Source organism: Tyto alba, unplaced genomic scaffold (assembly GCF_018691265.1).
Source record: "Tyto alba isolate M040663 unplaced genomic scaffold, T.alba_DEE_v4.0 Super-Scaffold_2, whole genome shotgun sequence".
NCBI lineage: Eukaryota > Metazoa > Chordata > Aves > Strigiformes > Tytonidae > Tyto > Tyto alba.
In genome coordinates, this window is record NW_024881282.1 from 23,779,901 (window position 1) to 23,806,657 (window position 26,757).

At 40.4% G+C, this 26,757-nt stretch overlaps 1 protein-coding gene, 1 long non-coding RNA gene and 2 other non-coding genes across 13 annotated transcripts in view; 1 reads left to right on the plus strand and 3 right to left on the minus strand.

Moving 5' to 3' along the window:
- Positions 1–4,605, minus strand: part of LOC116959113 — a 36,517-nt gene extending 31,912 nt beyond the window's left edge. For all 6 annotated transcript variants that reach the window (XR_004405644.2, XR_004405645.2, XR_004405647.2 and 3 more), the window contains exon 1: positions 3,946–4,605. This is a non-coding gene — a long non-coding RNA (uncharacterized LOC116959113). The remainder of the gene's footprint in view (positions 1–3,945) is intronic.
- Positions 1–23,160, plus strand: part of USPL1 (ubiquitin specific peptidase like 1) — a 38,936-nt gene extending 15,776 nt beyond the window's left edge. Inside the window, exons 1-9 of one of the 5 annotated variants that reach the window (XM_032982795.2) lie at positions 4,650–4,822; positions 10,116–10,282; positions 10,850–10,978; positions 12,118–12,775; positions 15,675–15,761; positions 16,181–16,310; positions 17,543–17,668; positions 18,336–18,496; positions 19,660–23,160. In XM_032982795.2, coding sequence (XP_032838686.2) covers positions 10,184–10,282; positions 10,850–10,978; positions 12,118–12,775; positions 15,675–15,761; positions 16,181–16,310; positions 17,543–17,668; positions 18,336–18,496; positions 19,660–21,569 — 3,300 coding nt within the window. In that variant the 5' untranslated portion in view covers positions 4,650–4,822; positions 10,116–10,183 and the 3' untranslated portion in view covers positions 21,570–23,160. Of the gene's footprint in view, positions 1–4,649; positions 4,823–10,115; positions 10,283–10,849; positions 10,979–11,332; positions 11,367–12,117; positions 12,776–15,674; positions 15,762–16,180; positions 16,311–17,542; positions 17,669–18,335; positions 18,497–19,659 lie in introns of those variants that run through there. The other 4 variants (XM_032982796.2, XM_032982797.2, XM_032982798.2 and 1 more) reach the window with 4 other exon arrangements.
- A 3,001-nt stretch (positions 23,161–26,161) lies between these two features.
- TRNAV-AAC lies at positions 26,162–26,234 on the minus strand. Its single transcript has one exon. It is a non-coding gene; the product is annotated as a tRNA-Val (tRNA).
- A 246-nt stretch (positions 26,235–26,480) lies between these two features.
- Positions 26,481–26,554, minus strand: TRNAN-GUU. The gene has a single exon. It is a non-coding gene; the product is annotated as a tRNA-Asn (tRNA).
- Between the last annotated feature and the right edge of the window lie 203 nt (positions 26,555–26,757).

The following is a 26,757-nucleotide window of genomic DNA, read 5'->3' on the forward strand; positions in this document are numbered from 1 at the left end:
TTTGCTTGTTCTGATTGTTTTTATTTTGTACATCATGTAACCAATACACAATAAAACTTTCACATCAGTTTTTAAAGCCCTTACCATCATAACCAAGCTAGCCAAGATCTTTGCCCTTACAAAGACATGAATTTTGTTTGACTATTGTTATATTACCTCATGCTGGGTCCCATTCAATTTCTTCCATCCACATCAAAATGTATTTTCTATTTATGCTGGCCTGCACTAAGAGTAGCGATCTTACACCATGATGCCACAGGAATGTAACCTAACTACTGGAAGCATCCTAAGGACACAAGTGCATAACACAGTGACAATGATCATACCAAACATCACCCATTTTACACAGGTTTCTGAGGTAACATTTAATCCTTGATAGTTTCCCACTAGAAATATTCCTGAAAATAAATAATTTCTGCAAACACAAAAGCTACTAAGCTTTGGCTATTGTTCTCTACTGGAATAGAGTCAGAAGCATACAAGCTGTAGGACAGGGGGGTAAAATAACTGAAAGAATAGAATGAAAATTAAGAAAAAGTATTTTGAAGGCCAGCTGCAATTCCGAAATGGAAATCTTTGCAACGATTCCTGAGAACACTGTATCAGGCCAAAAGTGTTCAGTTTCTCTCTTTGCTATGGAGCAAAGAATATGCTCCTGTTAAAGATGACAACATAGGAGCTACTCTTAAGAACCAAGAGAAAAGAATTTACCTTTAGCTCAAAACAGTGACCAGATTTCTCTGGCTCTGCAAAGGCTTACAGACACCATAGTAGGGAAACAATGTAGCACTTATTTTCAAAAGTATAGGGAAGAAAAAAAAAAAAAAGTCATAAAAATATCTTATAAGAGGTTTTTACTCCAGAAAAAAAAGGGTTTAAACAGGTAGCAGCTGACAGAAAAGACCCTGGCCTCATGTTTTAACTCCTGATTTTACAACCTCTGTCTTAAAAAAGATCTTCTCTTTGGTTAAAATACTACAATGTACTACATGTATACATTAAATCAGTAATGTTAGTAGACTGTGGACTTAAAAATAGTTATGAAATGCAAGAAAGTTTGCCATCACAGTAATCTGGACTTTATATGCACAAAAATTACCAAAATTGAGATTATTGTGATGAAGTTTTCTTGTGGTATATATTTAACAAAAGAACATGAATATTGTATTTAAGCATTAAACAGAAAAAAAGATTTATACATATAACTATTTATCTTATTCTTCTTACATTTCCAAAATGGCCCTTTGCAAGTTTAAATTTTAATGTTTTTTTGTTAGCTTTTGGAAAAAGAAGAAGTAAAGTCAAGGAAACATAAAACCTGAGAAACAAAACCTTTAGAGCAAAAATTTTCAGTTGGTACCTCCCACTCCATATTCAGTTTCTCAGGGACCACCATGCAGCAGCAATCTGGTTAGAAGTAAGCAGCCAACGGGTGTGTAATTTGCATGTGAAAATATTTTTAGAAGACACACATGAATAGCATATGTTCTCAGCCCAAGTACAATCTTCTAAATATATGCATTGTATATTATTTCTCCAACATTTGTAATTATTTTCCAGATAATAATTCCTGGTACAGTTATGTTACTCCTTTAAAACAATATATATATATATCAAGCCTTAAACAACACTCATTTTAGAGTTCACCTCGGGGGCTGAGGGGAGACTGTACTGTTTAATTTTTCTCCTCCATAGCTGAACATGTTAACAGAAAAAGAGGTTTTTTTCCTGTTACACTACATGCCAAGAGGCTTCAGACACGGAAAGTGCCCATTCCAGATATGCCTTTTAGAAGTACTGTAATAAATTAAAATTAATTAATACTTAAACTGTTTTAGTCTTTACTGTCAATGTAATCGCAAAGTTGGCAAATTATGCTTGAAAACAAAGGACACCCTGATTCAGAAAGCTAATTCAGATATATATGTTCACTTCACTGAACCAAAGCGCCTTCAAAAATTTTATGAGAAAACCCTTCTGCTCTTCCTATGTTGAGAAAAAGAGTTAAATAAGGTAAAGATGGAAGTCAATAAACCCAGGAGTAAGCCATGCGCTCATACATTGTTAGTTAATTCTAAGCCAAATCTAGTCAAACTGATACAACATGTCAGAGAAAACAATGCTTGAACAAATAGCAGTCTAACTAGATCCCAAAGTCATTACCAGTCCACATCTGGAACACCCAAACCAATTCCTGATGCCTCTGGAGTTTGCACCATGTAGTAATTATTAGTTTAGGATGGTTTTGTTTAGGCCAGATGAAGTTCTATTGTATTGTAAGATGAAAAACCTCATTTTCTTTTCTTTGCCAACACGAAAACTTTTTTTCTCAAGCCCATGGGAAAACTCAGGTCTGGATTCTTTCTTTGGCCCATTCCTTTATTCAGCTTGAATGTCGGGGAGGAAAAAAAAGAGGGATGCCAGTAAATTATACTGTGGTACTTAACAGTATATAGAAAATACCTGAAATCATAGAATGGTTTGGGTTGGAAGGGACCTTTAAAGGTCAGCTAGTCCAACCTCCCTGCAATGAGCAGGGACATCTTCAACAACATCAGGTTGCTCAGAGCCCTGTCTCAAACACTTCCAGGGGTGGGACACCTACCACCTCCCTAGGTAACCTGTTCCAGTGTGTTTTACCACAGTTGTCAGAAAAAATGTCTTCCTTACATCTAGTTTGAATCTACCCTCTTTTAGTTTAAAACTGTTATCCTTTGTCCTACCGCTACAGGCCCTATTAAAAAGTCTGTCCCCAAATATAAGTTAACTTACCAAGAAAAGCTGGAGGGGGGGAGGAGGCGAAGGGAGACAAAACAGAAAATGGAGGCATTAGGTAGCTTTAAAAATCTTAACAGCATCAAGTAATGAATTCTAACTGATAAGAGAACTGGAATCTCTACTGGAGCTTTTTCAAAGCCAGTCCATGCTAAAAAGCAAGAAGAATGTCTACTTAATCATTCTAGAGCACACACACACACACACAAGCAAACACCTTTTACCACACCATCTGTTAGGCTGTATACACAAGCTTACGTTTGGTGGAAGCCCAAAACTAAACAACAGACCCTAGTCACTCCTAGAAAAAGTAAAAAGCTACAATGAAAACAAGCTAAAAATTTATTAATGAAATTAATAAACAGATCATATATTAACATTCATACATTCAGGTACTGTATTTTAACCATAAGTAAGTATTACTAGGGCTAAAACCAAAATACTCAGAGTCCTAAAACAGCATGAGAAAAATCATTGCATACGTGCAACAACCTAATGAAACTACTTAACAACATTATTCATTAGATTGTATTATTCGGCCAGGTCTAACAGTCAAATAGAGCAATTGAAAGTGAGATTAAATACACATGCTGCATTTGACACGTATGTAGAAACACCAGTCTCAATGCCTGTAGAGTTAATCATTCTCTTCTCCTACTCAACATATCAAAAAGCGCTTTACTTTTTATGAAAGTACAGAGAAAAAATACATTCTCCACAATGAAAGCACTGATGAATCAAAACCCAAGATCAATCTAAAAATAAGTACTCCTCACAAAATTATTACCGAGTTTCATTACAATCTTTCTCCAGTCAGGCAAACAACTTCCTCCAATAGATCAAAATACCCTCAAACATTAATTGAAACTTCAAAACATTGCTGTACCAGTTAAAGGACTAACTACAGCACAAAGCCAGGTTATGGGTGCTACGATGGAGCCATCATCCTAATAGATTATTTCACAATGCAAATGATACAAAGCTAAACGTTTTTTTAAAAATGCAACCAAGAGGAAAGTGTCAGCAAAGCAGAAGCAGGCAGTAAGAGAGAAGGAATTTTCTGCGCTATGACTAGAACAATTTCCTGGCTCATTCCATCCTCCAGCCCCGGGGACCAGGCTGGCTTGGTCCACCCCGACAGCCTTGACGCAACTGAAGCGGAGCACTGACCTAAATGCCGTCGCTGCTGAGCTCCTTGCAGCTCACGCTCGAGGAAAAGGGGCCAAGACGGATTGAAAAGCTAGCATCGAGTACTCGAGCTGTCTCAGCCTGGCACTGCTAGTGCAGGAATACTCCTGGGGACCGAGAAACCCCTCCACCACCACCTCAACCTCTTGAGACTGAAACCTCCAAAATAGAAAAAAAACCAAACAAACAAACAAACAAACAAACAAAAACAAACAAAAAAAAGACTGCAAGGCAAACTTGAGGCTGCTTAAGAGATTTTCAAAAGGGAGTCTGCCCATCACCGCAGCGCTTCCGCAGAGCCGGCAGAACCAGCATCCCGATGCTGGGAGGGACAGGCAAGGCCCGAGGTACCGCACCTCGGACAAAAGGTTAAACCGCATCCCCCCCCGGCGTGATTTTAAGCAGGTGCTCAATGAACTGCTGATTAATCCCCGACTCCCCGCCCCGAGCAACGCGCGATGGTGGCGTTGCCAGGGGCGGCGCGGTCCCTCCCGTCACCGTGGCGGGGCCTGAGGGCTGGCGGGGGCTGCCGCAACCCGCCGGGCTGCCGCGCCTCGGCGCTCCGGGCCGCTCCGAGAGCGGAGCGCGGCCGCCGGGTCAGCGGCTCCGCCTCGCCGGGAGCGGGGCGGGCCGGGCCGGCATGGCGGCGGGGGCGGGCCGGAAGCTGCGCAGCGGCCGGGGGAGCGGCGGCGTGGCCCGCGCGTGACGTTGCCGGCCGGCCCCGAGGCGGCGGGTTAACGGCCGGGCGCGCGGGCAGGCCGCTGAGGGGAGGCGCGCGGCCCCGCCGGCGCTGAGGGAGCTCCGGGTCTCTCTCGGGCCGCGGAGGCGCGGGGAGCCGAGGCCCGGCGGCGGGCAGCAGGTGAGAGCGGGGCCCGGCGCTCGGCGGGTCACGCCGAGCCCGGTGGCGGGCTCGGGGTGTGTGTGTGTGTGTCCGTTCGGCGGCGGGGCGGTTTGTCCGACGGGTCTCCAAATGCCGACTGAGTATTTCATGTCTTGAGCCGCGCGGTGGAGGTGTGCGTTCCCTCTGCTCGCGCAAGGGCCGCTCGATAAAAGATGGGCTCGGCGAGGTGCTAGTGCGTGTGTGTATATACATATAGTCCCCTTGCACAGTTTTCTAACGTCCTAACAACTCGCTCTGTAAACACGTTTTCCTTCTACAGTCGTTCCGTAGCGTATGGATCACTCTGGAGGTGGATTAAGAACTACGGAGGCTGTTTAACCGTAGATCTGTCTGGAACAACCGAGCACCTTTTGGTGTTGAAGGAAGGGCAGCGACGGGCGCAGTGGGCCAGCGCAGCCCGGTGACTAGTTAGCTGGCATCCCACCCCTGTGCCCCTCACTGCCACTGCCTTGGGTCAGAGACTGAGGCTCTGCCTGCGCTAAATGCCTTCCTGAAATCCCTCGTCTCTTAACTGCAGCTGTAATAACGAGTTTAAGCTATATTTTTCCCACGCTAACTCACATTTTTTTTTTCAGAAGGACTGAACAATTTGTCAACAAAACATGTAGTACCTGTCCCTTGTCATATACCCATAAAAGCATTTAATATGAGGAGTTTTAAGAGAAATCTGACTGTAGAAGAAACTTTTAGAACAGCAGAGTAATGACGCTGCATGCTGATTTATTCTGCAACTTCAGTAGTGTTATCTTTATTTGACTTTGTCTGTGTTAGGTTTCTTGCAGGGAAGAAATCTGTGTTTGCTTCCATGTAAGGGAGATCTTTAGTTCTGCCCAGCATTTGTAGGCTGCACTGTAGAGAGAGTTACTTTGTGATAGCCATGAGGTCTTGTTACTGTTTCAATTAATGGCATACATTTTGTAGACAAAATATTAATTTGGGGGGGAGGGGGCTGTGAGTTGAATATTTATATTTACGACCTCAGATAAAGAAAAAACATAATACTCTGATTTCTTCTTGCATAAAGAATAGAGAGGTAACTAATAACACAATGGAAGGGTTTTTTTTATTTTTCACTTTTGTTTCTTTTCATCTCTTCAATATCCCCTCGATGAAGGAAAGAAGACTTATAAGGTGATTTACAGGAAGGTCATTTTTAAGTGTCCCTTTCGCCTTTAAACAAGGAGGTGTTCTCCTCACTGTAATGTAATCGGTGTTCTGTCACCTGCTTACTGCAATTTGTAACTGATTTTTATTTATAAGGTACTGTTTTCTAAGATAAAGCTCCCTATTATCAAAAGGTCTAGGTCCCTTTTACCATAGAATCATGCAGTGGTTTGGACTGGGAGGGACATCTAAAGATCATCTATTCCAAACCCCCCTGCCCCGGGCAAGGCCCCCTTCCCCCAGCCCAGGGTGCTCCCAGCCCCGTCCAACCTGGCCTTGAACCCTTCCAGGGAGGGGGCACCCACAGCTGCTCTGGGCACCCTGGGCCAGCACCTCACCCCCCGCACTGGGAAGAACTTCTTCTTTGCATCCAATATAAACCTACCCTCTTTGAGTTTAAAACTGTTGCACCTTGTCCTCTCACTACAGGCCCTTGTCTTTCCATCTTTCTTATAAACCCCTTTTAGGTACTGGAAGGCCACTATAAGGTCTCCCCTGAGCCTTCTCTTTTCCAGGCTAAACAACCCCAACTCTGTCAGCCTGTCCACATAGGGGAGGTGCTCCAGCTCCCTGACCATTTCTGTGGCCATCATCTGGAGCTGCTCTAACAGTTCCATGTCCTTCCTGTTCTGGGGGCCCCAGAGCTGGACACAGTACTCCAGGTGGGGTCTCACGAGAGCCGAGTCGAGGTGGAGAATCCCCTCCCTTGACCCACTGGCCACACTTCTCTCGATGTAGCTCAGGATACAGTTGGCTTTCTGGGCTGTGAGTGCACATTGCTGGCTCGCGTCCAGCTTTTCATCCACCAGCACCCCTAAGTCCTTTTTGGCAGGGATGCTCTCAATCCCTTTCTCTCCCAGTCTGTTTTGATACCAGGAATTGCCAGGACTCATGTGCAGGACCTTGCACTTGGCCTTGTTGAACCCCATGAGGTTTGCACAGGCCCACCTCTCCAGCCTGTCCAGGTCCCTCTGGATGCCATCCCTGCCCCCAGCGTGTCCCTGCACCACTTGGCTTGGTGTCATCCACAAACTTGATGAGGGTGCACTCAATCCCACTGTCTCTGACATAGATGAAGACATTAATTAGTATTGGTCCCAGTAGAGACCCCTGAGCAATACCACTCATTACTGGTTTCTACTTGGTACACCAAGCTGTTGACCACAACTCTTTGGATGCTGCCATCCAGCCAGTTCCTCATCCATCTAACAGTCTGTCCGTCAAATCTGTATCATTCCAGTCCTTTACCTTTTCCTTGTTTTCTGTCTTCTGCCCCATCAACACTGTAGCTTATTGGGCCTTTTTCTAGGCCAATTTAACTCACTAGAATAGCAGAAAAACTTGTGCTTTACTGAGTTTTCTGCTGTTTTGTGAGTTCAGTTAGCTTGTGGAAAGTCTGATGAGGGTTAGCTGTCAGGGAAGGTGAGGGGGAGAAAGAAGAGGGACCTCCCTACTCTGCAGCAGTGAGCCTTTAGATCAGCTCATCTACTCAAGGAGGCATAACCATAGCCTCCATATACCAGGCCCACAGCATATTTTGCATTACATTTTTTAAGTATCCAGGATAAAAGAACTAGTATAAATTGTTTAAAACATGACCCAGTAAGCTTGAAAGAGCATTCCTGTGTACTTTTCCATCTGTAATGTGGATATTACACATTACCACAATGGGTTGTTTCAGTATTTGCTACAGCAGTCTTTTAATTGGCTGTTTTTCTTGGTAACTGTTGATCTGATGCCCAATTTTTGTACCTTGTGCAAGGATCACTAATAACTTGCTGTAACATTACAAATAATGAAAAGTACAGGCGGGCCATTTGGTACCACTCTGCATATCTACTACTGACCGACCCATTTTATTTGCTTTTTGTGTTCATGTCTTTGAAATAAAAGGACAATTAATCTTTTTTTTTAAATGTTTATTATATCTATAAGGGCAATAAAAGTCTTGGACTCCAGTACTATAATACTATTGCTGGGTGATTGTAGTTAGGGGAGGTATTGTACATCTCAGAACAGAATTTAAGCTTTAAAAAGAACAGAAGGAACAGAACATAACTGAAAAAAATACTTGCTTCCCTTTCGAGAGGGCTGACAGGAAAAACAAGGACTTGCAAAGAAATAAATATGTTTTATATGTTTTAGAAAACCAAGGCGTGCTTAAAAAGGATTAACTTGCAGGTTGTTAGTGTTACTAACCTTGTTGAGTGCGTGTCGTATTTATGTGGTGAGAAATTGTCTAAAGTTCCAGTCATGCGATCGATGTATTTTACTTGCTCTGGAGACCTGACAGTGCTTCAGGCCAAGGAATTAACTAAAAGTCCCCTGAACAAGTTAGAGATGTATTCTTACTAGCTTTAGCATGGAGAATAAAGTTGTTATGTGTGGTTGATATCTGCACAGCTTGCATAAAAAAAAAAAAAAAAAAAGCTTCTGGATAGACTAAATAAATGATAATAGCATTGAGTCACAGCCTGATAGTGCTATTGCCACTGTGAAAAATTTGAGAGTTTGCCTTTCCTTTACAGTCCAACAAACTTCTATACGTTGAGTGAATTCATTAATTTTTGCCTTGAGTGAGCCTGGGGCCGTGCTGCTTCTTGTACACCTTCCAACTCTACTTTGAAAACTAAGCATGTGTTCTAAGGCACATGAGTTGACAGTTTTATGTTCTTACCTTCCATTACAACCGTTAGATTTATAAGTCAGGGTATACTGCCTTTGCATGCTGCAGCCCGGTAATTCTGAAAAGTGCTGCTGAACGCGTTGGAAGTGTCAATAGGACACACCATCATCTCATTTTGACCCTCTCTTAAGTTGCCATTGGCGACTGATTTGAAATGACTTGTTACATTCTCCTACTGCACTTTTTTAATTCGTGTTCTGTTGTTTTTTAGCATTCTGTCCAGTTCTGTAGGGTCTCTCCTTGCCCAGTATTATAAATGGTTTTGGGTTGAACTGGTGTTTACACAGGTCTCCAAGAATGCCTTGGGAAATTTCTTTTTTTGAAACGAACTATAATCTGAGTTGGTGCTGTGGTTTAAGAAGGGGTTGAAAGGACATCATGGGGTGGGAGAGGATGTTACTCAGTGGAAGTAATGAAAAGGGAACAGTCGTGGCTGAAGGAAAGATATCACACTGACTTTGCAATTCAGGTTACCTTAACTATCTCATGCATCTCAAAGAGATATGCATTTATTCTAGTTAGTTCCATTTGAAGTCAACAGGAGCAGAATTGGGTCCCTGTAGTTCTAAACCTCCGTGGTTTTCTGGCTGATTTAAGGTGTAGTTAGCCTCAGGGCCAGTGAAGGAATGGGCTTAAGGAGCTGCCTTCTAATGTGCACTTGGTTCATACTGAAGTTGTCCTCCACAAATGTGTCTGTGTGATATGTGAGAAAGGCAAAATTTGGCCCTGAATGTGAGAAATCATTTGAAGTAGAATATTCAGTGTCACTGGTAAAATATGCAATGGAGTTATATAGCAGTAACTGTGGAAGAACTTCAGTTTGCTAGGAAGTCTGTAACCTTAACAGTAGGAGAAGTTTCAGAAAAGTGGGGGTAGCAGCAGGATGCCCTTCTGTAGTTAAAAATTGGTACATTTGCAGGATAAACTTTTAGTAGTTTATTATGCAATAAATTCACTGTTTTGAAAGATGCAACAGTGGCTTTTTTTGGTTGGTTAGTTTTTTTTAGATGTTCCTCAGCAGCCATCTATAAACATATGGGATCTTACTGTAGCCATTTTTAAAGGAGTTCGTTCTTTCTGAAGGTTAGATACAGTAATCTGAGATGTCCAGGCAAGACATCTACATTTCTGCAAAGTGTAGTGTACTTGGAAAATATGTGAGACCTTGCAGAGTGTAAAGAATACATAAGCTTGCAAATTCAGGCCCTAAAGCTATTATGTGACTTAATTTAAAGTTTCGAGTTCATAATCTGCACTAGAAAATAAGTATTTTCAGTTAAGAAACTACTCTTCTGAGTTAATTTCCACAGAATATACAGGCTGCATTGTTGGTATATTTTTTTTTTCCCAAAATTTAATCTAATTTTTCTTTAATTGTTTTATTCACTTCTTATTTTTCAGGAGTCTTTGAAAAATCCTTAGTGGTCATGACATTGTCACAAGTGACATAAATTAGCCAGTGGCTCAGAATGATGGATACCCAGAAGACTACAAATGGTTTGCAAGTGATTGGAGAAGGGACTGGTATAGGGAAATCGACACTCCACATGGTGGGGTATTTGGGAAAAGTCAGTTGAAACTTGTTTTACATGTGTGCAAAGTTCATATTTTTCTCTGCTTTGAGAGATTTTTAATTGGTCTTAATTTTACAAAAAAAAATTCTCAAAATTATTTTCCACGGAAATCTATAACAATGGCGAAAGATTATTCTAAGTAAATCTGTGCCTTTGATTTATTTACTGGCACTATTTTTACCACTGTTTGCATTCCTATGCAAATTGATTTGTCTTTCAAAGATCTGAGCTTGTGTTCCCTGGCAATAAGTATCCTGTGGTTTAGTTCAAGTAGAATGAAATGTTGCATAATTGTGTTGTTAAATATATCATATTAAATATTTGAATGTTTAAATCAAAAGATAAACTTATTTAGAACATTCTACTGTACAAATATATATCTTATAAATACTTTTTTTAGATCTAGTTTACTTTTTTTATATTGTATTAGGTATTATATTTAGAAGTTGCACATTGGTTTTCTATCTTGGTATGTATGTATGTCTTACCTTGGGATAATATATGAAATACATAAATATATGCTGCTTTTTCACCTTTTTTTTTTTTTTTTTCCCCTCCCAGAACTGCAATCCTGTGGAAGCAACTGCACATGGGTGTTGTCCAGTCTGCAAAGAGAAGGGCCAGATCCAACTTTTACGGACTTACCGCATTAATTTTCAAGAGTCCATTTTTCTTTGTGAAAATCCTCAGGTATTATTAACAGTTTTGTTTGGTTGTGTAGAGGCCTTTATCTTCAGCAACTGCACCTCTTTAAGTTCAAGATTTTGTTGGTGATAGGCAGACTGTTGAAATACAGCCCCTTTGAGTCCATATGCTGGATGATGTTTGCCTGTATATAGACAAAAGCATAACTAACCTGTGTACATGCAGTGTTTAGGCATAGCTAGCTACCCTAATGAATGACAAAGAGTAGGTTAAAATTAGTAAAGGAGAGTTTTGCATATGTAACAAGGGAACACAAGTGATACTAAATAAATCTTTGTACAAATCAGAATACAAGGTGAAAATGTGATGATCCATGTAACTAATACACAACTCTTGCAGATGTGAGTCTCCATTTTCCCTTCTTCAAGTCTGGGTAATGCAAATAGGTTTGTAATTATAATTACAGTGTTGTTTTTCATTTTCCATTTTAAGTTTAACCTTAGCTGAATTTCTGTGCTGCTTAATATTTGAGTTGTGATTTTGCTGCCTCTCCCTTCTCCACTGCTCCATATATGTGGGGAGGGTATAGCAATCCCCTGTGAACTGGTGCCCTTTAACTAGTACAGACTAGACTAGATATGGGTGTCTCAGTTGCTTTTTCCTGCCTTCCCTGCTTTTCAATAATCATAGTATTGTTCTGGAGATTGGTAATAGCAATTTTACTATATTCTGGTTGCAGAATAGCTATATATGTAAGACCTTATCAACACCTGGTGTAATGCATTGGGCTAGCCTGAAAGATACCTTGCCAGTTTTGGCACCCGTAGTGTCTTAGGCATGAGATAATAATGCCAAATCTGTACCCTAAATGAATGAATTTAGCAGAATAAGAAAAGAGGACTCTCCTTAGAAAAATTATGTTGTTTTCAGGGGTTGGAAGCATTTAGTGGAAAAGTAGTGTTAACTATTGGTACTGATATATTTACTTCCCAGTTGCTTATAAGACAGTGGTTGGATAAAAGACCCTTCCTGTCATACATATGTTGAATTTATATATTGATTTTATTAAAATATCACCTTACAGAAGGCCTACGTTCCATTTTAAGAGTATGATTTGTACTTTTTTAAGCTCTTGTTCACCTGAGATTGCTTTGTGGATTTCACTGTAACTTTCTTTCCTTTAGTGTATCTACCCACTTGGTTATAAACCATTAAACAGCATAATTACTTCTGCTGATTCAGAAAATCATCAAGTTCCATCTACCCAGAAGAAAAGGAAATTGTGTGATATCGGTGACTTCTCTGCTGTTGAATCCCACCCAAAAAAATCAAGAACTAATAATGTGGTCAGTGTTGAGCACACTGTTGATGCAGACTCTGTTGTCAAATGCTCTCAGAATAGCTTATGTATTCCCAGGTCGAGCCTACATGATGTGTTACAAAATGACCAGCAAAAACCTATTAATGGTGTCAAGTCCTGCATGCAGAAGTTGGATTTTGAAACAACCCCCAACACCAATAGCTATCAAGAAAGTCCACCTAAGACCTCTAGTCCCGCAATACAACTCTTGCCAAATTCTGAACTTTGCTCAACAACATCTGAAATTTTGCTCAGAGATGGTGAAGATTCAACTAGTAACACAGATTTCTGTCTTCAGTGGAGAAATGTGCATAACCTTTGTTGGTTAGATTGTATTTTGTCAGCACTGGTACGCTTAGAAACATTAAAATTTGCTCTAGCAGAAGAATATAATAATGGAAAATGTTTACTCCAGAAACTGTTAACAAAATATAATCAAGCAACTGTGCTTCTGAATACCTGTAAAAGGAGTAAAGTAAAAGGTGAGTAAATTTAACTGCTATTTCTTCATATTTGGACTGATCTGATCTGCTACGAAGATGTGGAATTTAGTACAGTGCACTCAATTATGCCTCTGTTCTATTTCAAGATCACAAAAGAATGAGTTATAATTCATTACATTTGCAGAGTAGCATGCTTTATGTAGCAGATTCACGGTAACCTCTGAAGTTGTTTCTCTTGGGGCAAACATGCACACTTTGAAAGCACTGAACACTAAGCATCTCTTGAAATTTTTTGTCATATACCATGTAGAGAATTTGTGAATCGTTTGTGTAACTAAGCCTTAATTTGTTTCCTTCCCCTCTGTTGGTTAACCTATTAGGATGCTCTTCTAATCTTAATCTTCCAAATAATTTCTGTTGTGGTTTATATCCTTGTATAAACGGGCAGTTGCCTTGTAACACCAAAAATAGTAAAGCTGGGAGCATATGTTCTTTTCTGGCCCCAGCTGTGGTTATAGAAGGAACGCTTCCCCTGAGGTCTGCAAGCTGTGCTGGGGATGATAGTGTTTCCTAACCTGCTTTAGTCAAAATTGGTCAAACACATTAACCTGGTTCATACTGCCTGGAAAGGGTTAGTGAGTACTCACACGTGCAGCTTAACGGGTTCGAGGACTGTAACCTCCAAGCACAGGGGCAGCGATAGGCATCTGGGGGCAACCTTCTAGGCAGCACAGCGAGGGTCAGAGGAGGATGTGTCACTGTAATCTACTAGTATGGCCTTTGATAATTTTCTGTGCTGTGGATTCAGTTTAAGGCTCTTAAACTAAGATCTGGTTTTCCTAAGAAGGACTTAGGAGTGTTGGTTGACAAGAAGCTCAACATGACCTGTCAATGTGCGCTCACAGCCCAGAAATCCAACCATATCCTGGGCTACACCAAGAGAAGCATGGCCAGCAGGTCAAGGGAGGTGATTTTCCACCTCTACTCTGTTCTCATGAGACCTGGGGTACTGCATCCAGCTCTGGGACCCTCAACATAAGAAGGACATAGACCTGCTCAAGTGGATCCAGAGGAGGCCGCAAAGATGCTCAGAGGGCTGGAGCACCTCCCTTATGAGGCCAGGCTGAGAGAGTTGGGGTTGTTCAGCCTGGAGAAGAGAAGGCTCCGGGGAGACCTTGTAGCAGCTTCCCAGTACTGAAAGGAGCCCTGCAAGAAAGCTGGAGAGGGACTTTTTACAAGGGCATGTAGTGACAGGACAAGGTGCAACAGTTTTAAAAGTAAAGAGGGTAAGTTTAGATTAGATGTAAGGAAGGAATTCTTCACTATGAGGGTGTTGAGGCGCTGGCCCAGGGTGCCCAGAGCAGCTGTGGCTGCCCCCTCCCTGGAAGGGTTCAAGGCCAGGTTGGACGGGGCTGGGAGCCCCCTGGGCTGGGGGAAGGGGGCCTTGCCTGGGGCAGGGTGGGTGGAGCTGGATGATCTTTAAGGTTTCTTCCAACCCAAACCATTCCATGATTCTGTGATTAGTCCTCTTGAACTGATCCATTACTGTAATGAGTCTGAACTTCTAAGAGATCATCTGTCAGGGAATTAATACAGATCTCTGTTTAGCCAGTACCTTTCATGATTTTTTTTTTTTTTTTCAGCTGACATTCCAGGAAAAGTTTGTGTTTGAATATATAGACTGTAGTCCCTGAATAATATTAGATAACTTGAAGAATGTAATATCTTTCCTGGGAAAAATAATAGGTGTATCAAAAATGGTTTAATCCACCGTGACAGAGAAAACATACTATTTTACAGAAGGAAAAAATACAAAAAGATTCTGAAGTAATTTGTATGTTCTGCTTGCCAGAATGTCAGGCTGCTTGGTTTTAGGTTTTCAGCTATTACCTGGAAGCCCTCTACAATCACAGAACCTGTCTGAGATGTTTTTCTTTCCCCTCTGTTGTGCTGTGTTTGCAAAGAAGCTCTGGTGTGCAAGAACTTTTAAATGGGGATGTTAGGTGTTGGAATACGGTGTCGTTTGAGATAACTTAAACCTTTTCATTTCCAGGAACTGCTGCAAAACAGATTAGTTTATTTGGGCAACGGTGGAGAGGGGGTTGGATGAAAAGTATTTCTGTGGAGAATAGGTGTAGTATTTATTCTGCCCTTCTGTGTAATTTTTCAGCATCTTTTACATACAGTTGTTTTTAAAAACAATCAAAAGCAACAGAGTTGCAAGAAACTTCTTTTTACTTTTTTTGTATACATAGATTTTATAAGTAATAACGGGTTTCAACAACTATTCTAAATCCTTTAATTTGTGCAGATTATGATCCTGATTGTGTAGCAGAAGTTATGTACTTGCTTGTGCTTAAAGAATGTGGTTGTGTAGAGAAAATGGAACTTGAAAATTTAAAATACATGCTAAGATCTATAAAGTACACTTGAAAATTATTTTTACTATTTTAAGGGCTGATTTAGGAAATTAGTATTTAATTTGCAACAACACATTTGAATGTTTTATTATGAATTGTATAACATCGTTAGAAAGCATGTAAGCAAATTTTTGTGCTTTTGATCTTAATGTTTAGGTTTTAAAATCTACTCTTAATCTCCGAATCTCCAGGTTTTGTAATATCTGGTTACACTGTCCTTAAATGTTGTTACTATCTACCTGTTGGTACACACTCCTAGACATACTTTAAGTAAGGTCAAGTAATTTCTAGTTATCAGACTGCAGGGAAATGTGTATAACTTGTGTAAATTCTTCTCTAATTTTAAAATCAATTAATACCAAGCACTGGCTATTTTACCAACAGTTTTAGGCAAGTATGGATCAGTATGAAAGGCATCAGTTTGCAGAGAATGAGTACATATTAGGGGTACAACTGTGTGTGAAAGGGTAGGGGTGTTACACATAAATACATTAAGATATACGTATTTTTTTCTTTAGATGTTCTTCCAAAAGCAGAATCTCATCTCAATGAAATAAGAAACAGAATGTTTACACAGCTTCAGCCTCAGCTTAAGTGTGAACTGGGTAAGTAATTAGCGTAGCATCCCAGTATTTACTTTCAGGAAACTCTACATGTAAAACCTTGTATGCCACTACATAAAAATATGTATGTCTGTTTGCATACAAAACAGTTTGAAAATACATTTGTTTTTATTGGTGACACACACATACTTTACAGTGTGATCAGCTGGTTTGTCCCTTGACTGTTTTTTACTTTTTAGAGAGTGTATTCTTATCTTTGTAACTATGCTGTAGTCATTAAATTGTCACAGATACCAACCTAATAACATGGATGAATCCCTTTCCTGTGAGGATGAGAAATACAGCCTTGAAGGGGTAACTGGAATTACAATCATAGAAATAAGCTTGTCGACTTCTGTTTTGGAGTACTGAAAGCTGATTTCAGATATTCAGTGACAGTTTTTTCTGCCCCATCTCTGAAGGTATGAAGGAGAGTCCAGTGTTTGCACTCCCTCTAATCTTAAAACTGGATCAACAGGCTGAGAAACTGTTCTTGCATTCATTTTCATGGAAGTTTGAATGTGTATGTTGTGGCTACAAATACCAGGAACGGTAAGATTTTAATTTAAGTAGCTTCTGTATAACTGTTCTACCTCACCTTTTAAAATCTGCATATAGTAGTTGATTTTCTTTAGATCTCCAGGTTTTGTACAGCTTAAGCTTGTTGGTAAAGTTTTATGTGATCCACTTTTTTAGGCTAGCTTTCACAAATAGTTTACTGCTCTGTCATGTCTTATGAAACCATGTTATCACTTAATTAAGAAAGAAATAATATGTAACTCTCCGAGTTCCTGGCCATGCTCACTGATATTTTGCTAAGAGTATACAAATTGTTGTGGATACCTGTAATATTCATTTGGGTTATGAAGAATCAGATTTCCCTCACATAATTTATCCATTTTAAAATAGTATTACAGGGAAGTAATTTCTTGAGAATTGATTTAGTTATCTGTAGCTGCAGGTACAAGTTAGTAATTTAGGCTCCTTTTAGAGTCAGCAGAATAGTACAGAATAGTCAGCAGAGATACACCTTCAGAAGACATCTCACTTTACTTGAAAAATACCTGTTTCTCTCCACTACCTTAGGTTTATACAATAAAATTCCAGATCCCCAAGCGAGATGAGATTAATGCTATCTGTTACACTGCCAGCTAATGTGTAGTCCTGGTTAATAGGATGTGTTCAAGAGCCCCTGTTACATTCTGTTGTTTTTCAAAAAGTTCAAAAATCTAGGTTAGTTTGAATATAAACGAAGTCCGTTCTGTGGCTAATGAATCAATAAACTATGTTATTTCACTTTAATATCCCGTACATTGTATTTTCATACAATATAACCTATGTGTAATCTCTGCTTTGAATGTATTGGTTTTTGAAAACAAGACCTTGTATAACATGGATTCTGAGGTAATTTGTTATCACTTCCTTCTCTCCCTGAGATTCTGTATTAGCTAGTAAATTATTTGGAACCTGGTCCAAGCTCTGTCTTATTTTGGAAAAGAAACAGAGATAACATGCTAAGGGAGAAAGCAAATAATGTGAAACTGAAGGCCGCATTGCTGCTGAAAAGAAATGGCGACTGATGCTGTTTGGCAGAACTGAATTCAGCGCTGACATGGATGTAATGCAGTCACAGGGGAATTCACACAAATGGCATAAATATGAATAGAATTTGTCTTTGTCATAATATTTTTATAACTTTTTTCCTCCTGGTATAGTGTGTATATTTCTTGTTTTCTGATCAGCCACTCAACTTTTTTTTTTTTTTTTTTAATGTGTGTGTCCAGATCTAGGAAAACACTAACAACGTTCACGAATATAATCCCTGGTTGGCATCCACTTAATGCTATTCATGTTGGACCATGTAATAACTGTGGTGATAGATCTCAAAGACGACAGATGATTTTGGAAAAGTAAGTTTGATTATGTGAACTTGAAAATAAAGTACGCAAAATTCTGACACTCCATTTATTGATAGTATCACTTTCAAAACGAAACTATTATCTTGGGTTTACAGAAATCCTAAACTTTAAACTCTGATAAATACTCACTTTTTAAGATTTTAGATCAGTCTTAAATGCTGAAATGGCAAATAGTGTTTAATGAACATGAAACATAGAGCAGTGTTTAACATGCTGGCCGGCATGTGTGTTTGAGCCAGGTCATAGATACTTACTACCAAGTAGTAAATACAGACAACTGATACCCAGTGTCAGCCTTTGCACAGCCCCTGCCATTGGTGGATAAAACTTGTTTGATCATCTCTTTACTAGTTTGACTTGGGAACAATGTCCCTTCCTACTGTGGTTCTGGCACAGCTGTCTCCTATTTTTTTTCACATTTTCCCCACTCCCCAAATCCCTTACGTGGTGGTGTTTTTTCCCCCTAACCTATAACAAAATGGAATATCCAGTTGCAATATTCTTATCCCTTGACTGCTGTGCAATCTGAAGAGTCCTGTGTGGAAGTAGAGTAGTAAGGGCAGAACTACATACTCTTTTGAGATGCCTTATTTTTTCATTAGGAACTTCTGTCACTATTTTGTTGTAATAAACTGGTTCTTTGTTGTTTCTTTATTAGAGTGCCCTCAATATTAATGTTCCATTTCGTAGAAGGCTTGCCACATAACAACCTGAAGAACTATTCATTTCAGTTTGAAGAAGACACCTACCAAATAACATCTATTGTTCAGTATCAAACAGATAAGAAGCACTTCATAACCTGGTCTTTGAATCCTGATGGTAAGAACCATAAATTCTATTATAATGCTTCATGAGCTGTTTTATGGGTTACTGCAATAGTCTTAACAGCCCATATATAATAACAATGATTTATTTTGTCTGTACTCTAAACTTTGTATTAAAATTCTATAAGTAATTGTGGGAACTTTGTTACTCAGGGTGTAGGTTTCAGTTTGTTTTAACTGATATGTTCAGCAGTATTCTGTTCTAGACTGCACTCACTGACAAAAGTTATCTGGGTAGAGTTGTTTCCCTTTATAACTTTGTAAAAGTTAAAAAATACAGCCTGAGCATGGCTGTGGGATAAATGGTTTTGGTTATTTTGAAGCCAGTTTTTAATCCATTCTTGGCTGGAAGCGAGGGAACCCATGGAACTACTGGTATTAATGAAGTTTCTTTTGATTTCTGAACTTTACTGCACCTGAGGGGTGGGAGGCACAAATCCATCCATGTTAGAAACATTACTATTGGTATGATGGTTGTACCATTGCCAGGAACTCTATAATCGGAGAAGATGAAAGTTGATATTTTGATTCTCATGCTTCTGTAGAGAGAATGGAGTGCAGTCTTCTCAAGTGTTGTGACAACATGAAAATTGTTTAAAGCATACTGCCAGAGTTTAAGAAGAAATAGGAAGAGGAAACAGCTGGGAAGTGCCTAGTTAGGAACATCCTATACATCATATATATCAATTTTTAAATTCTTAAAGCTGTAAAATACTTGCTCATGGTGTATGAACAATTTGCAGACTATGAGGCAGATTATTAGAATGAGCAGCTTCTCTTAAACCACCATGGCTCCTACCCAGGCAATGCAAAGCTCTACAGAGAAAATTAAGTAGAGAGGTAGTTCTTTCCTCAGAGCTCTGTGGGTGTTTTCAGACAAGATGTCAGCATCATTTGCTCAGGCAAAGAAAACCTTAGCTTTGTTTTCTGGTTGACCTATTCTGACCTGTAATGATATTGCTGCAAATTCTGCTGGTGGTTGATCTTTTTACAGTGGAAATATCCCAGTTTTCTCTGACGTAATAGAGGGGAAAAAAACCTTTATTTTCTGCTTGTCAGGGGAATGGGTTAGTAAAAATATTTAACAAGTGTCTGAGCATAGTGATTTCAATTTTAAAAGTCTCTGAGTCTCTACAGTGGCTGATACTTATTTTTCAGGAACTTGGCTTGAATGTGATGATTTAAAGGGACCATACTGCAAGAGACATAAAAGATTTGAAGTTCTTCCTTCAGAGATTCATATTGTTATCTGGGAAAAGAAAACTTCCCATGTGCCAGAAAAATTGAATTCACAGTTCCAGGGTAAAAATATTGAAGACTTTCCTCTTAATAATGTACAGTCAAATTCCACGGTGTTAAACTGTGGTTTTGATAACACTGTAGACAATATACCTGCAGAACATCACAAAGAGGATTCTGTGAGAACTCCAGATAAGAAACAGCAGCGAGTAGGTGAGGATGAAAGTGTTGTTGATTATGGTTTAGAAAATCTCGCACATAATGATCTTGTAACACTGATGCTTGAAGAAATTCAAGTTGACTCAGAAGAGAAATCGTTGCTGAATGGACAGATGGTGGGAAATAACCTTGTTGTTGAAATGGGCACACCGCAACAGCAGGAATCAGCTTCTTCACCTAACACCCTGTATACAGGAGAGTGTTCTGGAACTAGTCTAGCTATGAACAGTACGTGCATGTTATATGAAAATTCCAGCATTTGCTTACCTCTAGAAGAGTTGAACCTAGCAAATACTACTCCTCCTGTGCCCAAAACCCACAACCCTGACCCATCTGACTCATCGTTTGCTCATGCTCAGAGAACAGATGACAGAACGAAGTTACCTAACAGAGAACATGGATTAAATTCAGAACTACAGCTAAACAAGAAGTTGTCACCAGTAGAGGATATTATACAAAAGTCACCTGGCTTGAAAGATGCAAGCAAAACTGTAGTTAATTCTCAGGTTGCCAATTCTTCTGCTGCCAATAATTCCTTTCAGCCTTCACACAAAGACCAAAAAAGAGGATTTGTAGGAAGCTGGGTAAAGAAATTATTAAGCAAAAATACTTCTTTTATGCCTTCAAGTGCCTCAGCTCTTAAGAATGAGAGAAGTTGCAAAACTCCCTCAATGCAAAAAATGAGTGAAGTGCGGTTGCCAGTTAAGAGAGCAAGTAACTTTGGTGGATTTCAAAGCAGAAGTACAAACAAAGCAAGTGAGACCCCAAAGTCAGTGGTTCCTCAGAGTAATAATGCTCATCCTTTATCGAATTTCAAAGGATTTTCTCGCACTTGTCTTCCAACAGCAAGTCATACCACTATTACAGGTACAACTTGGAATAAGCCAGGAAGTACATCGGGTATCTCAGGTAAAGTGACTCAGTTCCAGTCACCTAGCTGTAACTCTGGGAAGGCAGAAGAGTCAGATAGTGACAAAACAAAAAAACTTCGCCTAAAACTGTTAAAAAAACTTAATGCTAAAAAGAAGAAGTTGGCTTCACTGGATAGGCTAGCAGTGGAACAGATGAAACTTGAAAAACCTGTGAGTGGAGATGTAAGCACCCTGTCACAAACTGACTCTCACAACGACAGTGAATTATTGCAAAGCTTTTTAAGGGAACTGCAGTATCAGATTGATGGTGCAGATAATGAATCTGAATTTAATGCAAGCTCTGTATCAGGGTGCACTAGCCATAACAACAGTGATGAAATACTGGCAGAATTACTGTCCCCTACTTCAACCGTTGCTTCCTTAGAAGCTCCAAAAAGTGAAGATGAATGTATGTATATGGAAATGGTGGATAGCAGTGTTGCAATGATGGCGTCCGATGAGAAGACCAGTGTGCCACGCGCAGCAATGACAAGCGAGGACCACAATTACTACAGTCCTGTAAAGGACAGTAATTCGGAACCTCATACAGTAAACAAACCCAGTGTAAAAAAACTTGCGTTTGAAAGTCCTACAAGGGAAGATATCCTTGAAGACCTGTTCTCCATTTCAGCACCAAGCTCAATGGCAGGTGACATAGATTTACCTCACTTTGATGAAACTCTGTTTGAAACTTGGTAAATACTTGGTTTCTTGGTTTAAAGTGTTTTTCAGTATTATGTATATTTTGAAGCAAAGCACTGTTAAATTATATTTTCTAACTAGTTTAATTGCACACTGGCTGTACTTGAACAATTTACATTTGAGGTATTTTTTTTCTTAAAATTTTATTGTAACAGACAAGGTTTTAATGCATTTTATTTTTCTGAGAAGCAGTTATTTTAGCTGTCAGATCTGATGTGATTTTTAATTAAAAGCTCCTGTGAGTCTTCATTTTTGCTGCTTTTAATATGGAAAACTTATCCATATTCTACTGAGTTTGAGAAATAATAAACTTCAATACTCTTGATGATGTAATGATATAAGAAATACTATTTAGGTAGTAGTGATTTATTTTACCGGATCACCCAACTCGTGAGGTTATTTTGTCTGACATTTTTTAAAAAAAAAAAAAAAAAGTACCTTTGTAATCGGGGATGTTTGCATCCTTTGATACGAAGATCATTTGCAACACTAATCTCGAGGCTGGTATTCTGTTAGGAACTCTACTCTTTTCAGAATTACTGTTCTACAAGCTTACCCTTGGATCCAAGAAAGGATGGATACGTGGTAGAAATTTTCCTATTTAAAGTTGTGGCACGTACTGAGTTTTCATCCTGGGTAACTGAAAATATAATTTGGCAGAATATTTTTCTGAGCCAGATTATTTTTTAAGTAAAATTAATAAGATTGGGATAAGAGTTTGCAGCACTAAAAGACTATCAGATATAACTTTCAGTTATTCCTAGCTGCAAATTCACTAATAAAATAATGGTTTCTAAGAATTAAAGTTAACTGTAACTTATCAGCCATTACTGTTGTCACTAGGAGTTTTTCATGGCTAGCTAGAGCAGTGCACCCCAGTCCGTATGTGAGAGTGACAAGGAGAGGCAATGTTAATGGGAAGAAAGCAATGGAAAATGTGGCAAGACAGCAGTGTGTAAGCAGAGGGATTCACATCTTGGTGTTTCTGGACTTGTATAGCTTTCGTTTTGCTAGATGGGAGTCTTTTTTTAAATTCATAGGCACAGAGGTAAGGGTATTATATGCTAAATTAGATTAGCTGTACATTTTTCTTGTACTCGGAAATAACAAGGATTTTATCAGCAAGACTTTATTTCAGCCCTTTTTAGAGGTATTCTGCATTTTTTTCATTGTTTTAAATCTCAAGTTCAAAACATGAAGTCCACAGTCTTGCTCTTCCAAAAGGTGCAGCTGAACGCAATTGTTATTACATGACATGGCTATAGATTTAAATGGTCTTGGATTGCTTGAACCAGGTTCAAGAACTGTTTGAAAAACTGTCAATGGCACTGAACTCACCTTGCCAAGCTATTTCTGTTGCAATTACGTATATGTTTATCAACCTAGCACTTCAGACAATGAATGATTTCATTCTTGAGATAGAAGTCTTTGTAAAGAACTTGCACTCCTTTAAGTGTTGTAATTGGTGATGTTACAATAGAAAACAAATCAATCGATTCTGAATGTAAAATGCTGGTGTACTGCTGGTGAAATATTTGCCTGTTTGTGAATTCTCTTATTAAAAAAAAAAAAAAAATGCTGACCAAAATTAGAGTTTGATTTATCAATGAATAAAAAATATGCCTCTGCAAGACTTGAGGGGGGTGATAGGATTTTCATGTGGCTTTTTCCAACTAGTGGTTTCTATATATGCAAACCACTAAAACAGAGGTGTGTCTCCCAGCTCCGACTACTTGTTGCAGAGGATTTCCCAAGCAGTGGGGAGAAGCCTTCAAGGTAGAGACCATCTGTGAGCAGCTGGATTGCAGCTACCTGCAACTGTGAAGTGGGAACTCCTTCACCAGTGGCTCAGGACGTGACATGGACCCAGGGTCACCTGGTCGCCACTGGCAGCACCACCGCAAACTGATGTTAGGAGTCCTGGGCCTGCAGCTGCGTGTGATACAACGTGGGTACACATAGGTATAGAAGCTCAAAGAGCAAATAAATAGAGCTTGAGATTAAGGTAAGTATGAAACTAAATCTGTTAGTACTGCAAGTTCTTTGCTGCCTTTTTTTCTGAAATAGTTAACTGAAGATGACACTGTGCAGATTTGTCCTTTCCATAAATGTTTTTCTGCCTCCGATGCTCTGCAAGTGAGAATTCAGATAAGATTGAATGAAAACCCCATGACCAGTGAAACCGTTTGGAATTTGGTGGTTACTGGACTTTTGAGACTAGTTTTAAAATGCAGCTTTTATTTGCTATAAGGAGAACATGAAGTATTGTATTAGTTTTCTGTCAATTATAAATACACTGGGTGGGCATATAGCAAATAGGATTAGAGAGCAGAAGTTAGACACTGCATTTTGGAGTTTTTATCGGTGTTACAGAGTAAATTTCCAAAAGTCTAATGGCTTTGAGCAGTTGAAGGGATTATTTTTTTTCATGTTTGTTCACCTCTTCCATCACATAATCTTGTCAGTCTGTGTCGTCTGATTTGGGAAAGGCACCATTGTGGCACTTACAGATTTACAGCTTTTAGTTCAGAGTCAGCTCTGTGGTGGAGGTAGCACTATGATTCAGATCTTGCCACTTCATGATATATTCAAACTCTTTTTTATCAAAGAGTACAGGGGGAAAAAAAACAGCTGCCTTCTCACATCCTGCCTACAATAAACCAGCCCACCTGCAAAGGAGCTGCCTGGATGGATTTTTAGCTGTATACCTGCTAAAGCACTGTTCTAAAAACTCATTATGGTGCTGATTACAAAATCTGATTTTGATCTTGATGTTTTTCATGGCTGGCTATTGACTTTTCTTCTTCTTCCAGCATTGGTTTTTGCTTTAAATAATTATTCCCATCCTGACAATGTTACTGTGAGAGTGACTGTGCCTTCCCTGTGTTCCTTTTGCAAAGCCAAACAGCTGCTGTTCGCTGTGTGAGCCCCTTCGTGCTCAGAGCAAAGCATGTTACGCAGATTATGCAGCTCTAAGTGTGCGCTGTGCTTCAAAACCCACCGGGATTCAGTCTCGGGGTGGAAGAGCTTACAGTCTAAGTATAGCTCTAAGACAGCGTGCAGACAGAGCAGGAGAGGGAAGGAGGTTAACAGGATTATAAGGCTGATGAAGTTTGCAGCGTGCTTAGTTTTGCACCGCTGTGCACAAGCACAGGGTAGTTGTTGACGCGGGAGGTGCTGAAGCCACGGGGCTCACAAAGGAGCCTGAATGCTGGGAAAGGAGTGTAAAGAAGTAGGCTTGGCCCTTTTTTAATGTAGGGTCTGGAAGAGTAACCTCTTGGGGCCCAGGTACCTCCAGCTTACATTTTCTGGAGAGAGGCAAAGAAACCCACAGGAGCTGTCTCTCCCTGGATGTGGCTATGTGTTATTCTTTTACGTGATTAACAATTTAAAGGGGCTTCTATAATGATGCCCGAGACAGGGTTTGGGCTAGCTGTAATCCTGTTCAATTTAGAAACAGGGCAAGTAGGCAACATGTTCAAATAATCTGTGAGCTGTAAGGGTTGGCAGTCTTCTGGGAAACCTGCTACAGAAATACCTGGTGAAGAGGCATCTCCCCTTTCCTCTTGAGAAAAATGAGCACTGGTCCTGTTGCAGAACCTTTCAATGCAAATGCCAGAGATGGAGAGTCGAAGAGTAGGAGAACCCCGAATTATTTTATATCCCTCTGTTAGTGGACTGTGTGTTCAACCCCTTTGGCTTAGAGAGGATGGCCCATAATTTTTGTGTATGGAATACATATTTGAGGCTTTAAACAGTGTTTTACAGTTGTTCCATACTGTAACTCAACATTTTGTGTAGGTGGTTTTATTTTTCTGTAACTGTATTTTCACTGTCTGACTCTTTCTATTAGTGTAGCAGGGCAAGAGATTTAAGTAATAGGGAAAGCTGAAAGAAGTTGTTGTGCATTTGAATTTTCTGAGACAGCATTTCAAACTATTTCTGTGAGTATGCATCTCTTTTTTTATTTTTCTTCCCTCTGCCTTTAAGCCTTGCTTTGTCAGGGGAAGATGAGATTTTTAAATGCTTTGTGTCACAGCACCACAAATGTTACCATTAGCTGGCTTTATCTCCACCCAAAACTTCAGCTAATTAACCAAGTATCTACTCATATGACCGTTCTGGGACAAGCAGTGAAAATAGTATCATTTGGTGGTAGAATCATACTATTTTTGAAGTTTTTGTCCAGAGTTTTCTGATGATATTCAGACCATTTCAGCTGAGGCTCATTTCTCCTCCTTTAGGTCATCCTTCCAAGCAGACGGGGCCAAAGTCTGTTTGCAGAGGGGAAGCTTGTGCAGGGGAATGACCCGAATCTTCACATTAAACCTCTGGGAAGCTTGTGCGGGGGAATGACCCGAATCTTCACACTAAACCCCCGGGCCCGGCTCTTGCGCCTCCCCCGCTGCCCGGCAAAGCCCGAGCCACCTTCTCCCCGCCCGCGGCCGAGGTGGGGGATGTGCCTGGTACCGCCTCATCACCGCAGGCGGGTTTTAGCGGAAGAAAAACTGACGTCCCGCGGTGCCACGGGAAGGGAAAACTAAACAAAACGAGAGGAGGAAAAGAAGAAAGAAAGAAAAAGATTTTAGTGTTTCCGCCCGGTTTCGAACCGGGGACCTTTCGCGTGTTAGGCGAACGTGATAACCACTACACTACGGAAACTGCCGCTGGAAATCAGTGTAGCCGCCGTCGCTCTTGGCTGGGACCGGGGAGCGGCGCGACACCGAGCCCCGGCACCAGCACCGGCCGAGCGGGACGTTCCTCCCGGCGGAGAGCGAGGCCCCGGGGATATAACCGGGTCTCAGGCACCTCCCGGCGGCAAAAATGCGGCGCGGGCCGGATCCGATCACCGCGGAACCCGCCCCGCGGGGGAGGGAAAAAAAACCCGCTCCCCAAAAGCTACGCTGCCGTCCCTGGGTGGGCTCGAACCACCAACCTTTCGGTTAACAGCCGAACGCGCTAACCGATTGCGCCACAGAGACACGCTGGGAAACGCGCCCGCCGAGCCGCTCCTGAGGCCGGGGCCGGCCTGGGCGGGAAGGCCGCGGCCGCGCTGCCCCGCCGGAGTCTTGTTTTCGGAGTATTTCAGTGCCAAAAGGACTAGTTATGACCAGAAACTTGAGGAGCAGAAGGCAGAATTCATCCCACAATATTCAAGGACCTTTGACAATTATTTGCAGGCGCT